At 39.9% G+C, this 15,793-nt stretch overlaps 1 protein-coding gene across 1 annotated transcript in view; it reads right to left on the reverse strand.

Annotated features, from left to right (window-relative positions):
* Window positions 1-362: 362 nt before the first annotated feature.
* Window positions 363-15,793, reverse strand: part of RLF (RLF zinc finger) — a gene marked incomplete at its 5' end in the record, with an annotated part of 51,326 nt that continues 35,895 nt past the window's right edge. Inside the window, one exon of the mRNA XM_074934736.1 lies at window positions 363-5,798. Within this exon, the coding sequence (XP_074790837.1) occupies window positions 1,029-5,798 (4,770 nt within the window). The remainder of the gene's footprint in view (window positions 5,799-15,793) is intronic.

The raw sequence follows: 15,793 nt of genomic DNA on the forward strand, positions 1-15,793 counted from the left end.
TCTACCACTCCTCCCAGTTTAGTATCATCCGCAAATTTGCTAAGAGTGCAATCCACACCATCCTCCAGATCATTTATGAAGATATTGAACAAAACCGGCCCCAGGACCGACCCCTGGGGCACTCCACTTGACACCGGCTGCCAACTAGACATGGAGCCATTGATCACTACCCGTTGAGCCCGACAATCTAGCCAACTTTCTACCCACCTTATAGTACATTCATCCAGCCCATACTTCTTTAACTTGCTGAAAGAATACTGTGGGAGACCGTGTCAAAAGCTTTGCTAAAGTCAAGAAACAATACATCCACTGCTTTCCCTTCATCCACAGAATCAGTAATCTCATCATAGAAGGCGATTAGATTAGTCAGGCATGACCTACCTTATAGAAGAGAGTTAATGAATTTTTTTTAATCTATGTATTTTAATAGCAAAATGTACACAATCATTTGTTTTAGGTTTTTGAACTATTTGCAGAAACTTCATATTTAACACCACTACCAATGCACGTAATAAACAATGGCCCTTAATTCACTTACCACAAACAAACAAACCAAATTAAAACTCCTGTAATAAAAAACTATGAAGATTTACTGTAGGGTAAATCAAATACGGGTGAAAAATTGTAGTTTATTGAAACTCATAACTCAAAAAATATAAGATGCTGTAGTGTACAATATGTTACACAACGCACCCTTAGGTGCACATTCAAGTCAAGTAAGAACTCCATCTTTCCCCAAACCCTGGTACCCTAGTATTTGTTTCATATACAATCATGCACACTTACTTTGCAAGAGGAAGCCCCCAGTATTCTGAGGTGTTAATTAGCACCAAAAACAGCACATTTCATTTAAAAAAAATGAAACTGGGGAGCTAAATTAACTTAGCTAATACTTTTTGACAGACACATTCATGGAATTAAACAGCCTAATCTAACCTAAACAGTGTGTGTACTGTACCAGTTTCTGTTATAGTTTGCAATTCTTCCCGTACAGCAGTAGTGAAGAAGCCAGTTTCTAAACGAACTACTTATGTACTTCCTACACAAAGTTCATCTGACTTTTTTGTTGGAAATAAGCCTATAAGGGGTGTGGAAAATCTGGATCTTTCAAGGACAACTACTGGTCGTAAGTAATGTAGTTGTTTTAAGGCAAGGTCTCCGCAGTCTGTTAGTGCCTTGTCCAATATGGCCCTCAAGTTTTCTAAAGAAGGGATAGATGTCGACTCCGTTGATAATAAAGGCTGTATTTCTGTTAACTGTCCATGCACTGCAGGTCCATGATTTTGGGGTATGCTTACTTCTGTGTTTTCACATACAAAGTTGTCTACTATCACACTCCTTTGTAAGTCTCTATCTTTTTGTAAGACACCACCTATTTGAAATTGTTCTGGGGACTCCCATTCATCATCATCATCATCATCATCTTTTTCCTCACTTTCCTGAATAAATTTTAGAAATGAGGATTCAAATCCCATTGGTTTATATGCCTTTAAATCAAATGGTCTGGACAATGAATGCTTCTGAACCTTGTTTCTTGTGGGGTGGAGTGAATTTTTTTTAGCATTCTGATTGCTGTGTTGCCAGCCTTCTGTCTCTTTCTCCCTTGGTAACTGCAAAGGTAAACTGTTAAAATAAGAACTGTTTTCTCTACTTTCAGGTAAACCTTCAGTTTTACACAAAGGCTCTGTTATACTACATTCTTCAAAACAACTGCTTTTTGAACTATGGTTATATTTTAAAGTGCCTGAATACAAAAAAGCACCCGTGTCAAAAACCACATTATTTGCTGCACTCCTATTTTGATTTTCATTGCCAGTATCTTGATGATCATAAGCAGTGTTTGGTACACAATGTTTTCCATTTTCATGCAGGTTGTTTGTGTGCATTGTATTTTCCTTTTTAAACTCTCTGGGTTCCTCTTTATTTAACGATAGTTCTGTTTCCGAAGAGGGTTCCTTTTTAATCATTGTACCACTTTTAACACAAACTACCAGTTTCTCAGTCTGTTGTTCTATATACATATTGGTCATCTGATGTGTGCGTTTATAATGCCTCACAATACTGCTTTCCAATTTTACTACAGACAGACACCCTTGAACCATGCAAGGGTACTGAGTCTGGTTAGATTTCTCTCTGCACATTTTCAGGGCTTCCTCCTTTGTTTTAAAATGAATCAAATGTTTTTCTTTATTTTTGCCAATTTTCTTAGATTTTTCTTTTATCTGCTTCTCATTCTCATTTATATCATACTGATCTTTCAAACAGTCTTGTTCATTTTTATCATTAAGCAGATTATCCTGCTCCTTTTTATGTTTTCCAAGGAGACTACCATAATATTCACTATGGCGGAAATATACATGTTGAGAGTAATGGCTGTAATTTGTGAAAATCCTATCACAGCCATTAAGGTCACAATGAATTTCAAAGTCTTTGTTTAGTTCTTCTTCATTAGCATGCTGTTCTATCAAGTGATGCTTTAGCTTGTTAAAAGTATGAAATACAGCAGGGCATTGAGGCTGGTTACATCGAAATCTTGCAGATTCCATTTCAGAAAGCACTTTTTGATCCTCTAACTGATCAAGGTTATGAAAGTCACTGCAATGCTTAGCAAGAGCCTTAGAACATAAAAAGCGTTTACTACATTCTTTGTATTTGCATGCAAATATTTTTTTACATTTGACAAGTTCCCTTTTTGTTCTTGCTTTGTCTTTTTCTAAACAAAGCTGCTCTTTGTTATACTGATGTACAGTTCTATAGTGACGAATCAAGCCTTTCTGATTGGTAAAGGCAGAGTTGCAACTTTTATGAATACAATGGAATGGTTTGTGGTACTTATGCAATATATAACATAAATTTCCTTTGGCAACTGTTCTTTTACTTCCTCTCCCCTCTCTTGCTTCCAATTCTTCCCTGTGGCTGTTTAGTGAGGATATTTTAGAGGGTTTTCCAGTTACATTACTATCTGTGTCTTCACTGGACTCCAAATCAGTTTCAGAACTACACTCTTCCTTCTTCGGGTGACACAGCTGCTCAGCAGATCGCTCAGTTTGTTCAGTATGCTTTTCGTCTCTATTAGTACAGAAACCAGGCGTTGAAACTGCATTATTTTTTAGCTTGCCCTCTGCACATGCACCTATGTGCTCACATTTTTCATTAGCAAACAGCTTGTGAGTTATCTTCTCATTGCCAATCTGATGTTTGTTTCTATAATGAATTCTAAGATGTGTTTTTCTTGTAAATGATCTTTGACAAATATGGCATTTAAATGGTGAATACCGATGTTGAAACATATTTAACTGAAGAACTTTTTCCTTGGAATAATTATGTTTTTTAACATAATGCATTAAGAGAGCTTCTCTGGTCACAAACTCATATTTACAGCCTTGACGTTCACAGAAAAATGGTTTAGCTGCCAGTTGAGTGAGATACTGTGTAGGTAAGTTGTCTTGTTGCTCTTGAAAATGAAGTTCTGAGGTAGTTTCATTGACAACTGATTGAGGACACTTGGCATCATTTGATGGATATGACTGTAATGACCCTAAAAAAGGCTTGTGTGTTAAAGTGGAAGAATTTGCAGTAAAGTTAGACTTTAAACTTAAATGTTTCAAGCCCAACAGAAGTTCCAACATGGCATCTTCAGTATTTGGCACCTTAGAACCTTCATAAAAGTAAGTTTCTGGAGAAGAACAAATTTCTTCCTTGAGACAATTTTTTCCTTTAGAATTTGTATTACAATACAGACTTTCTGGAGAGTCAGTATTTGTATCCGAATTATGCCTAAGATCTGCACTAAGATCTCCAGTAGTTTTGCTGTTTTGACTATCATTGATTAGATTAAAAATATCTTTAGCTTTGATCCCCATCTTTTTTTTATGTTTGAAATGGTATGGATGAACCCTTCGAAGATGTTTTTGCATACCTCTGGCATTTTTATATGTTGAACTACATCCTTCAAAACCACAGGTAATTTTTTTCCCATCAAAACAAACTGCCACATGGGAGCATTGTTGTTTTAAACTGGAAGGGTGAAAGACTCCCTGTTGGGATATTAGGCTACCAGGAATTGTTTGATTCTGAGTTATTGTTTCTATCGAAGGGGATGCCTGCTTTTTGGTTACTACAGTAGTGGTTCTGTGGCTCCCAAAATAAACACTACAGTTGCTTTCACTATCAGTTTCGTCATTGTCAGAGACAGCTTCTTCCTTAATCTGTAGGATTTCTTGAGAACTTGTTGAGCCCACAGATAAAGTAAGATTTTCATATGGACTGAAATTATCTGCTTGATCAACCAGTTGAGACTCAGGAAGATAACTGCATCTGTCTTTTGAAATAGGCTCTTCAAGTTTAACTGACGTCTCCTTCACTTCTCCATTTGATATTGCAATATTATGCATTAGAAGGTGATTCTGAAATTCTGTTTTTGAATAATAGAACTTTTTGCAACCAAGAAAGTTACATGTGTATGATGCATCCCTAAAATGCTGAGCTTCATGGTGGTAAAGCTGCCCCAAGTCACTGAAAACTATGTTGCAGCCATTTAATTCACACTTATAACGCAGATCTTCATGCATTTGTTTGTGATTTAATAATTCATTAACAGACCCAAATCTAGCATAACAATCCATAGACACACACATGTAAGGCTGAGGACCACAATGCACTCGTTCGTGCTCCTGCAGATGAAAGGATGTCATGAAGTGACGTCGGCAAAAAGCACACTTCTCTCTTCTGTTTTTCATATCCAAGTAGTGTTTTGCATTTTCATCATTGTTTTGATGTTCAGCCTTTAGATGTACACTTAAATATTTAAATTGCTTAAATACTCTAGAGCAGTCTGTGCCAGGACATGGATATATGTCTCTGTCTTGCAGATGGTAATTTTCTAATTGGCTAAATGTGACATATTCATGTATGTCACTTTTGTTTTTTTCAGATGATTGTGGAAGCTGCTGCTTTTCCTCTGGTGATGCAGAAGGGTTTCTGGATGTACTGGTCTTTTGTGGTGATCTCTCTTTTTTCAACAGTATTTTCTTTTTTGGTCTATATGTTCTACTAGGTGGCATTTTAACATGCTCCATTACATGTGGTACAAAAAATTCCTTTCTCTTGAACTTTTTTGTACACACTGGGCATGTATAAATACCATCTTCCATGTGCATCTTAGAATGATGTAGTATTCTAGCCTCTATACATTCCCTTTTGCATAACACACAGAAGAATTTGTATTGGAGCCATCTCTGGTATCTTTCAGAAGATCCGATTGGCTTTTTCACTCTTGTTTTCTCCTTAGGTTGATTTGTTGCCTCTTTTCCTCCTTCATAGTATTTATGTTCTTTAGTCTCATCACAATCACTCAAAAGAGTTTCTAACAAGTCAGTTTCATTGACTGACATATCATTACAACTTGCATCGTCTTCAGAATCAGAAGCGTCTTTCCCTAAGAGTTTAAGGCAATGCCGTTTTAAAGTCTTCCAGTCCCAAAATTCAGGATCAAATGGCCAATACGCTTTTAAAGCTAACAGAAGCTCACAACGTAGTGAGTTTGGAACCAGTGCATTTTCTTCATCAAATTTCTGATCTGGTTGCAAATGCAATTCTTCCAGCACATTGTATCCATCCAAACTTGGCTCGATCAAAAACTCAGTGAGCTGACATGCTCTTCTAACTTCAAGATCCACTGGTAAAAGGCATGCAATTGTTTTACATACAGATGTCTTCATTTCATCATTTCCATTTGATCTGATCTGAAGCGCTCTCACACATAACAAAATAGACACAGCAAGACCTGCTTCTTCTGCCTGTGTGGAAAAATACAAACAAAAGTTATTTTTCATTTTTTTGATAGATGCATTCTTCCCTGAATCACACACTGTGGAACAACTGTATCTACATCTTGAAGTCTGCCTAAAGCTAGAAGTGATGTTTAGAATAGCTATAATAAAACTCTTAGCAGAATAGGCAATTTGGCAGCAGAAAAAATTCCAAATGGAGAAATTTGGGAGAACAAAGACAGTGGTAAATTGCACACTAAATTCTATAAAATCAAAAATTAGATATTGAAAAGAACTATTAGGCACTTTTAAAATAAATACTGATGGGTTTGCAAGTATAATCTTGTATGTTGTGCCCTTATAAATTCTAACTTACTTAGCTATTGAGCTTCTACCATTTCTCTTGGCAAACTCTCACTGGCCCCCACCTCCACTGTTTTCTTCTAATAATCTAATTTTCCTTTGGCGAATTTCATTCCATCATTCCTAGTAATACACAACAATTCCACTTTGTCCTTAGAATTCATTCTAATATTTGTAAAATTGTAGTTTGGTCAAATTATCTACATTTCTTTTATTTTCTCTCCTTATAAGTTAACTCCTTAATCATTTTAGTTGGTTTTCTTTGAATTTCCTCCAACTGTTTTTCAAGCTTTGTCAACTACGTACACCCCTGGACAAGTAACTGGGATCCACTTCTCCTGTGGATAGTGGTGATTTTTTTGGGGGGGGGGGGGGATGTCAGGGGATAATAGACACCTGAAGTTCACCCTCCATTCCATATGGTATTATGTTGTGACAGTTCCTGCTCTACCTTGGTGGGTCTTGTGCTTATTGGCGTATTTGCTCGCCTTGGAGCTTCACGGCAGCCCTCAGCTTGGCCGTTTTTCTGAATTCACAGTCCAGGTCGACGACTCCTGTGTCTGACCAGGAGTTGGGAGGATTTGGGAGGAACCCGGGCCTGCCCTCTACTCCAGGTTCCAGCCCAGGGCCCTGTGGAATGCAGCTGTCTAGAGTGCCTCCTGGAACAACTGTGTGACAGCTACAACTCCCTGGACTACTTCCCCATGGCCTCCTCCCAACACCTTCTTTATCCTCACCATAGGACCTTCCTCCTAGTGTCTGATAATGCTTGTACACCTCAATCCTCTAACAGTCTGCATTCTCACTCTCAGCTCCTAGTGCCTCTTGCTCCCAGCTCCTCACACGCACACCACAAACTGAAGTGAGCTCCTTTTTAAAACCCAGGTGCCCTGATTAGCCTGCCTTAATTGATTCTAGCAGCTTCTTGATTGGCTGCAGGTGTTCTAATCAGCCTGTCTTAATTGTCTCCAGAAGGTTCCTGATTATTCTGGAACCTTCCCTGTTACCTTACCCAGGGAAAAAGGACCTACTTAGCCTGGGGCTAATATATCTGCCTTCTATTACTCTCCTATAGCCATCTGGCCTGACCCTGTCACATATCCCCCCCTCTGCTCAACACTACGGGGTTGGGCAACTTGGGACGTCAGGCAGTGTACTCGTGACAAGCCATCTGCATTGCCATGGTGGCTTCTAGCCCGGTGTCGTATGGTGAATTGGAAAGGTTGTAGGGACAGGAACCATCTGGTCACCCTTGCGTTCTTCTCTTTATTTCGCTGCATCCACTGGAGGGGTGCATGGTCGGTCACAAGGGTAAACCGTCGTCCCAGAAGATAATAACGTAGTGTTTCCATGGCCCATTTCACAGCTAGGCACTCTCTTTCAACCACGGCATACTTCTGCTCTCTCAGGAGGAGTTTCCTGCTGAGGTAGAGGATTGGGTGTTCTTCATCTCCGACCATCTGCGATAGAACAACTCCCAATCCTACTTCAGATGCATCTGTTTGTAAAATGAATTCTTTGTTGAAGTCTGGGGCTTTAAGCACGGGGTTACTGCAGAGGGCTGTCTGTAGATCCATGAATGCTTTCTCTGCGGCATCTGTCCACTTCACCATGTCTGGACCCCGGGCTTTTATCAGGTCTGTCAGGGGACTCGCTCTGGTAGCAAAATGGGGAATAAATCGTCGGTAGTACCCCACCACACCCACAAATGCCCAGACTTCCTTTTTCCAATTCAGCCGGGGCCAATTTTGGATAGCCTCTAGTTTGTTTAGTTGGGGCTTGACCATGCTCCTTCCTACAATGTAGCCAAGGTATTTAGCCTCGGCTAGCCCTATAGCACACTTGGCTGGGTTTGCTGTGAGGCCAGCCTGTCCTAGCATGTCCAGAACCACTTCCACCTTTCCTAAGCGGGTTTCCCAGTCGGGGGTGTGAATAATCACATCATCCAGGTATGCCGCTGCATAACTGCTCTGGGGCTGTAGGAGCTCGTCCATAAGATGCTGGAAAGAAGTGGTTCGGGACTATTTAGAAAAGCTGGACAAGCACAAGTCCATGGGGCCAGATGCGTTGCATCCGAGAGTGTTAAAGGAGTTGGCGGATGTGATTGCAGAGCCATTGGCCATTATCTTTGAAAACTCATGGCGATCGGGGGACGTCCCAGACAACTGGAAAAAGGCTAATGTAGTGCCCATCTTTAAAAAAGGAAAGGAGGAGGATCCTGGGAACTACAGGCCAGTCAGCCTCACCTCAGTCTCTGGAAAAATCATGGAGCAGGTCCTCAAGGAATCAATTCTGAAGCTCTTAGAGGAGAGGAAAGTGATCAGGAACAGTCAGCACGGGTTCACCGAGGGCAAGTCATGCCTGACTAATCTAATTGCCTCTATGACGAGATAACTGGCTCTGTGGATGAGGGGAAAGCAGTGGACGTGTTGTTCCTTGACTTTAGCAAAGCTTTTGACACGGTCTCCCACAGTATTCTTGCCAGCAAGTTAAAGAAGTATGGGCTGGATGAATGGACTATAAGGTGGATAAAAAGCTGGCTAAATTGTCGGGCTCAACGGGTAGTGATCAATGGCTCCATGTCTAGTTGGCAGCTGGTATCAAGTGGAGTACCCCAAGGGTTGGTCCTCGGTCCGGTTTTGTTCAATATCTTCATTAATGATCTGGAGGATGGTGTGGATTGCACCCTCAGCAAGTTTGCAGATGACACTAAACTGGGAGGAGAGGTAGATACGCTGGAGGGTAGGGATTGGATACTGAGGGACCTAGACAAATTAGAGGATTGGGCCAAAAGAAATCTGATGCGGTTCAACAAGGACAAGTGCAGTGTCCTGCACTTAGGACGGAAGAATCCCACGCACCGCTACAGACTAGGGACCGAATGAGTAGGCCGCAATTCTGCAGAAAAGGACCCTAGGGGTTACAATGGACGAGAAGCTGGATATGAGTCAACAGTGTGCCCCTGTTGCCAAGAAGGCCAATGGCATTTTGGGGTGTATAAGTAGGGGCATTGCGAGCAGATCGAGGGACGTGATCGTTCCCCTCTATTCAACATTAGATTAAAAGAGTAACTGAGTAAAATGTAATGGGCTATAACATGCTGGAGGTCAGATGAAATGATCTAATGGTTCCTGCTGGCCTTGAACTCTGTGGCTGTTAATTTGGTGATTAAAGAGCCCTTTAGTAGCTGGTGTTTTCTACCATTACAATACTTGTACACTGTAGTCATCTCAATCTCCTTTTTGATAAACTGAACAGACTGAGCTCTTTAAGTCTCATACTGTAAGGCATTTTCTTCAGCCCTTGAATAGTTTTTGTCTGCAACCTCTCCAAGTCTTCAACATCCTTTTTAAAACGGGGGTCTCACCAATGCTGGATACAGAAATAAAATAATGGCCCTAACTCCTACTCTCATTTATATATCTAAGGGCCATATTAGCCCTTTTTTCCACTGACTGACAACAGGCGCTCTTGATGAATGCCTTGTCTATTTTGACCCCCTAAATCCTTTTCATTGTCACTGCTTTCCAGGATACATTCCCCTACTCTGTAGGTATGACCTTCGTTCCTTGTTACTAGATGCGTAACTTTGCATTTGGATGTGTTAAAACTCGCTTGACTAGGTCCAGTTTACCAAGTGATCCAGATGACTCTGTGTGACTGCTCAGTTCTAGTCATCATTATTTACCATTACACCAAACTGTCAAAGTGATTTCATATTTACTTCCAGTTCATCAGTGAAATTGTTGAATAGCATTGTGCCTACTACTGATCCCTTCAAAACCCAACTATAAAACACTCCACTGACTACTTTGAGATGTCAGCCAGTTCATAATTCAAATAATGTGTGCTTTACTGATAGTGTACAGTGCTAATTTTTTAATCAGAATATTCTGCAGTACTAACTCAAATGCCTTACCAAAGTCTAAATATATTACACATATGCAGTTACCTTTATCAACCAAACTAGTAATCTCCCCAAAGAATGAAATCAGCTTTGACAAGATTCGCTCCCCTCTTCCGACATAAAACCGTGTTGACTGGTATTATTATCCTATTTTTTAATTCTTTATTAACTGAATCCCATATCAGCCTTTTCCATTATTTTATCCAGGACTTATAGCAGGTTAACTGGACTATAGTTACACAGGTCATCCCACTTGCCCTTCTTGAATACTGGCACAACATTAGCACTCCTCCAGTCTTCTGGAATTTCCTCAGTATTCCAAGATTTATTAAAAATGTGTTTGGTTGCAGGTTACCTAGTGCTTTGTTTAATTAAGGGTAACAGAAAAATGAATGCAAACATGTATATTTAGTTGTAGGTGCAGATGTAGGAAATAGTTTCCTGGTGTGGTAGGCCAGTTAAATACAAAGAGCAGCATCTGGGGTGGTAGATCCTCATAGCTGGGATGTAGCATTTCCCTTGCCTTCTTTAAGGGTGACTAGGTGTGGCACAGTTCATAGGGCAAAGGGTTTGTAGGTAAGAAATAAGCACCCTTCTTGTAAATAAGGCATCGACCTCCCTCTCCCATCAAAGGGGCAGACTTTGATTTGCAGGGATTCCCAAGCACTTTTATGAGGGTTGGTGGTAATTCCTGGGTAGCGGCATACTAAGGATTTTGGCCTTAGAATGAAGGCTCACATCAGGTGTGATTAAATGGGCTGGTTATGTCCTGGAATTTTTGAGAGGGTTTGGATGTAAGCCAATAGGAAAGAGGGTCTGGAACAGCCCCTCACAGGCCATCTTCCCTCTTAGCTGTTGTCGGAACAGGTGGTGTCCGAGGTTATTTTTTTAGTCTCTAAGGTGCCACAAGTACTCCTTTTCTTTTTGCGAATACAGACTAACACGGCTGCTACTCTGAAACCTGTTATTTTGTTGGAATTACCGATCCTAATTGTACTTTTGAATAAAGTTGTAGCTTTTGAATAAAGTTGTAGCCAAAAATTCCAAGTATCTGCATCTTCACTGGCCCATTCCCCTTTGCAAATAATAATTATGCTAGTAATCACAGTCGTTGCTCAGATGAACATGTGGCAAACAGTCGTAAAACAGTATTTTTTTTTATGACTGTGGCTGATGTTTGTCTGTCCTTTATGTAATATGAAGTGCAAATATTTTCTATTTTTGCTGTGACACCCACAAATGTTAGCAAATCAATATCTTCTGAGCAATTAATGTACTTTAAAATATTGTTAAAAATGTAGTGAGAATGTGTAAACAATTTATCTGTATGCAGATTTTAAAATCTGGTATATTTCCAGGTCAACAAAGACAAAAATGGAAAACAATGTTTCGATAAACTGACATAAGAATGTGTTTCTAGGTACAAAGTACTTAACTGCACTTATTGTAAATACGGTAACTAAATAAATATCTAATTAAGATGTATTAGAACGAAACACTGATAACAAGTAACTGATCATGTTAATGATGTGATTTAATTCTATTGTTGTATCGCAGTATTGTTGTAGCCATGCTGGTCCCAGAATATTAGCGAGACATGGTGGGTGAGGTAAATATATTTTATTGGACCAACTTCTGTTGGTGAGAGAGACAAGCTTTTTAGCTTACAGAGAGTCTGGAAGAAGCTTGAAAGCATGTCTCTCACCAACAGAAGTTGGTTAAATAAAAGATATTACCTCACCCACCATGTCTCGCTAATTCTAAGCACATACAAACACACTTGTACATATATACACACATATATATGTATGCTAAAATATTTAAATTATTCTTGTGTCATACTTGATCTCTATACTATTTCCTACAAAAGCTTATTAAAAGATTATTAAAGTTTGCAAAGTCAAGAACTCAAAAGTTGGGAAATACCCAGATGAAGACTGCTTGTGTGACATTCATTCTCCCCCATTTGTGTCTAACTACAGGATCATATTCTATTTTTTTTCCCCCATGAGGACCCTATAATGCTCAGTGAATGAGGCAGCTGTTCAATATTTCTTTTCAAACACATAAACCAACCTGTGGCCTTATTTGCTGCCTATTCAAATCCTGCACTGAAAAAGGAATTTTTAGATTTCTTCATGGACTTTTCTGCACTGCACTTACCCTCTGTAGTATCTGAGCCTCCACAAACGTTAATTTACTTTCACAACACACCTGCTAACCCTTGACTGCACTGGAAAGGTTTTGCTATAAACTAAGGTGTGAATTTAAAAACTGCTATAGTTCATAGAATAACAGAGTTGAAAGGGTCCTCTGGAGGCCATCTAGTCCAACCCCCTGCCCAGAGCAGGACCAATCCCAACTAAATCATCCCAGCCAGGGCTTTGTCAAGCCTGACCTTAAAAACTTCTAAGCAAGGGGATTCCACCACCTCCCTAGGTAACGCATTCCAGTGTTTCACCACCCTCCTAGTGAAAAAGTTTTTCCTAATATCCAACCTAAATCTCCCCCACTGCAACTTGAGACCATTACTCCTTGTCCTGTCATCTGCTACCACTGAGAACAGTCTAGAGCCATCCTCTTTGGAACCCCCTTTCAGGTAGTTAAAAGCAGCTATCAAATCCCCCCTCATTCTTCTCTTCCGTAGATTAAACAATCCCAGTTCCCTCAGCCTCTCCTCATAAGTCATGTGTTCCAGACCCCTAATCATTTTTGTTGCCCTTCGCTGGACTCTCTCCAATTTCTCCACATCCTTCTTGTAGTGTGGGGCCCAAAACTGGACACAGTACTCCAGATGAGGCCTCACCAGTGTCGAATAGAGGGGAATGATCACGTCCCTCGATCTGCTGGCAATGCCCCTACTTATACACCCCAAAATGCCATTGGCCTTCTTGGCAACAAGGGCACACTGTTATACCAGTATCAACCCTCGCATGGCCACTCCTATCCTAATATGGAGTGGCTTTTTTCAGCTTAGTTTAAACCACTTCCCAAGCGATATAAACTAATTTAATTTTTTTTTAAAGCCTCTCTTATACTGAAATAAGAGTGTCTACAAAGGTGGCTATATCATTATATCTGGTAAAACTTTTCCAGGCAGATAAGGCTTCAGATACAGAAATATTAGTCCCATTTTACAGCTGAGGAACTCAATAAGAGAGACAGAGACCAAAATTTATGGAATGGTCCATGAATTTTGGGTGCTCAACTTGAGACACCTACCCTTATTCTGAGGTGTCGAGTACCTCCAGCTCCCACTGTCTTCAGTAGGAGCTCTGAATGTTCATCCATTCTGAAAATCAGGCTCTCGGGTATCTCAAGCTGGGCACCAAGAAAATGAGGCATACGCTATTAGCAGTCACATCTGAAAATTCTTGTGTAAGTTACTTGCTTAGTAAAACAAAGGAAGTCTGTGGTGATTCCAAGAATAGAATACAGTACCCTTATGTCCCAGACCAGTACCTTAACCATGAGACCATCCATTTTCCTCTTGCAATCCACTGCCTTTTTCATTACACACCATATGAAGTTAATGAGGTGGGGTCCTTGAGACAACAATCTCAACACTATACATCCCTGTCTCATTCCCTGAGTATAGTCCATCCTGTGCACTGAATAAGGCAGGGTTCAGTGTAAAAAAAATAGTATGTGACCGTGTAATTAAAGACTAATATAATGCATAGACAGATAAGTGAGCAGAATGAAGGTTGTACAGGCTATACACAGGCCCCTAACTGTGGCATTTCTTAACTTCTGAGTGCTTCCCTTTGCAACCTTTATTATGTCTTTTTGTATGGAATGTCCTAGTTTTATTTAAACGAACAACCAACCAACAACATACTTTACCATGATTTGAACCTAGAGCCTCCACATTAACGTCAAGCCTCTACCACGTAAAATGAAAGAGTAACTATTAGTTACTAGTGTTTAGCAGGCTGTTATCCTCTACCTGCACCAGCTGTTTCCTGTGGATTGTACAAGTGTTTTCTAGACAGCTACAGGAATTGGCATTCCTATTCCAGGAAAGGAATGTGGTCTAGCAGTTAGGACAGAGAACAGAGAGAGGACTCCTGGGTGCACTTTGTTTGTTAATGATGTATTCCATTTACATAGTACTTATACAACTGTGGATCTCAAAGGTGGCCATTAGAGACAAGCCATAGCATATTCATTCAGAGAAGTGTTGCGGTTAAGTAGATGAAGCTTGGGTGTACCATATCAGAGACCTCGGTTTTATTCTTAGCTCTGTCAGAAGGTATCTTGTGCAACCCTTCAGATTGTCACTTTTCCCTCATATGTAAAATGAGGGGAATGACACTTCCCTTCCTCCTCTTAGGCCTACTCAATAGGTTGTGATGTGCACAGAATTTACCTTAGTCAGAAGAAGAGATAAGGCTACAATTTATGGTCTCCTGGCTCCCAGGCAAGAGCACACTCAGGCCACAGGATATCTCAATGAGAAAAAGCACCAGTAGCAGCAGCAGTTTTCTGTGTCCCATTTTGAGTTCTAGTTCTGTGCTAGATATCCACATGATGCAGGAAACTCAGTGGAATCTGGTATGCACAGTGAGTTGGAACATTCAGAAAATTAAGATACATGTATCAAGTTCTACTTTGCATGTGCAAATGATTGCTTTTCAGCATCTAAATCAATGAAAACTGGATGGCACATCTCTAACCTCAGGACAACCCTCAGACCTAATTTCAGTTTTCTCCAATATACAAAGATGTTAGAGCAATTCAAAAAATGGTCAGAAAACGTTGCCATTAGCAATCAGCCTATTTTTTGTACGCTTGTCCTCAAAAGTGTTTAACTTATTCTTTGCTAATTCCTTCCCCCACAAAAGATCCAGTCTGAGGCAAAGAACAAGCATGGAAAATTTCAGTCCAAACAGCTGAAATATGTCAAAAGTTATAAGCATTTGGAAACAAAGGATTATAATAGAAAATATTAAGATACCTTAACTATAGGCATAACTATTGCTTTGCCTATTAATAGTGTCCCACCATATTTGTCACCTTTAAACTACACAATTCCAGTCTTCCATCTCCCCTCATGCAGAAATCTTCCCGGGCCTATAATAATTTTTTGTTGCCCATCTTTAGCATCCTTCTATTACTTTTTACAGTTATAGTGGAGGCGGGGGGATTTACAATTAATTTAGAACCCAGCAAAGTACATAGCTCAAATGCATTACCTTGCATTTATCAGCAGTGAAATCCATCTGCCATCATGCTGCCTGGCTTTAACTCAAATCCTGTCTGAAATTCCTCAGTCTTCTTTAATCTTGACTAACCTAAATGACTCATCTGCAAATTTTACCACCTCATTGTTTACCACCTTTTCCAGCTCCTTATTGCACATTTTGAACATCAGTATATAGTATACATCTTGGGCCCACGCCATTAAGCTTTTGGGAAAAAAGGGAACAATGCTCATTTTAAAAATTATATTATTACAACTATACTTCAAAGCAGAGCTGCATTTTAAGATTAGTGAGTATGGCACTGTGGTGTATTTGCTCTTGTTTGAGGAAACGTTAGTTGAGCAATCTATGAGAAATGTGCCCAGGTACTACACTGATAGGTGCATTACAAATGTATGTAATAATTATAAAGTATGTTTATGACTTCTGTTGGAATTATGTTTTTTAAAAATCTTCAGTTATTCAATTTGTTAGTCTCTAAGGTGCCACAAGTCCTCCTTTTCTTTTTGAGGATACAGACTAACACGGCTGCTACTCTGAAACCT

The sequence above is a fragment of the Natator depressus genome, chromosome 19 (assembly GCF_965152275.1).
Source record: "Natator depressus isolate rNatDep1 chromosome 19, rNatDep2.hap1, whole genome shotgun sequence".
In the NCBI taxonomy this organism is placed as follows: domain Eukaryota; kingdom Metazoa; phylum Chordata; order Testudines; family Cheloniidae; genus Natator; species Natator depressus.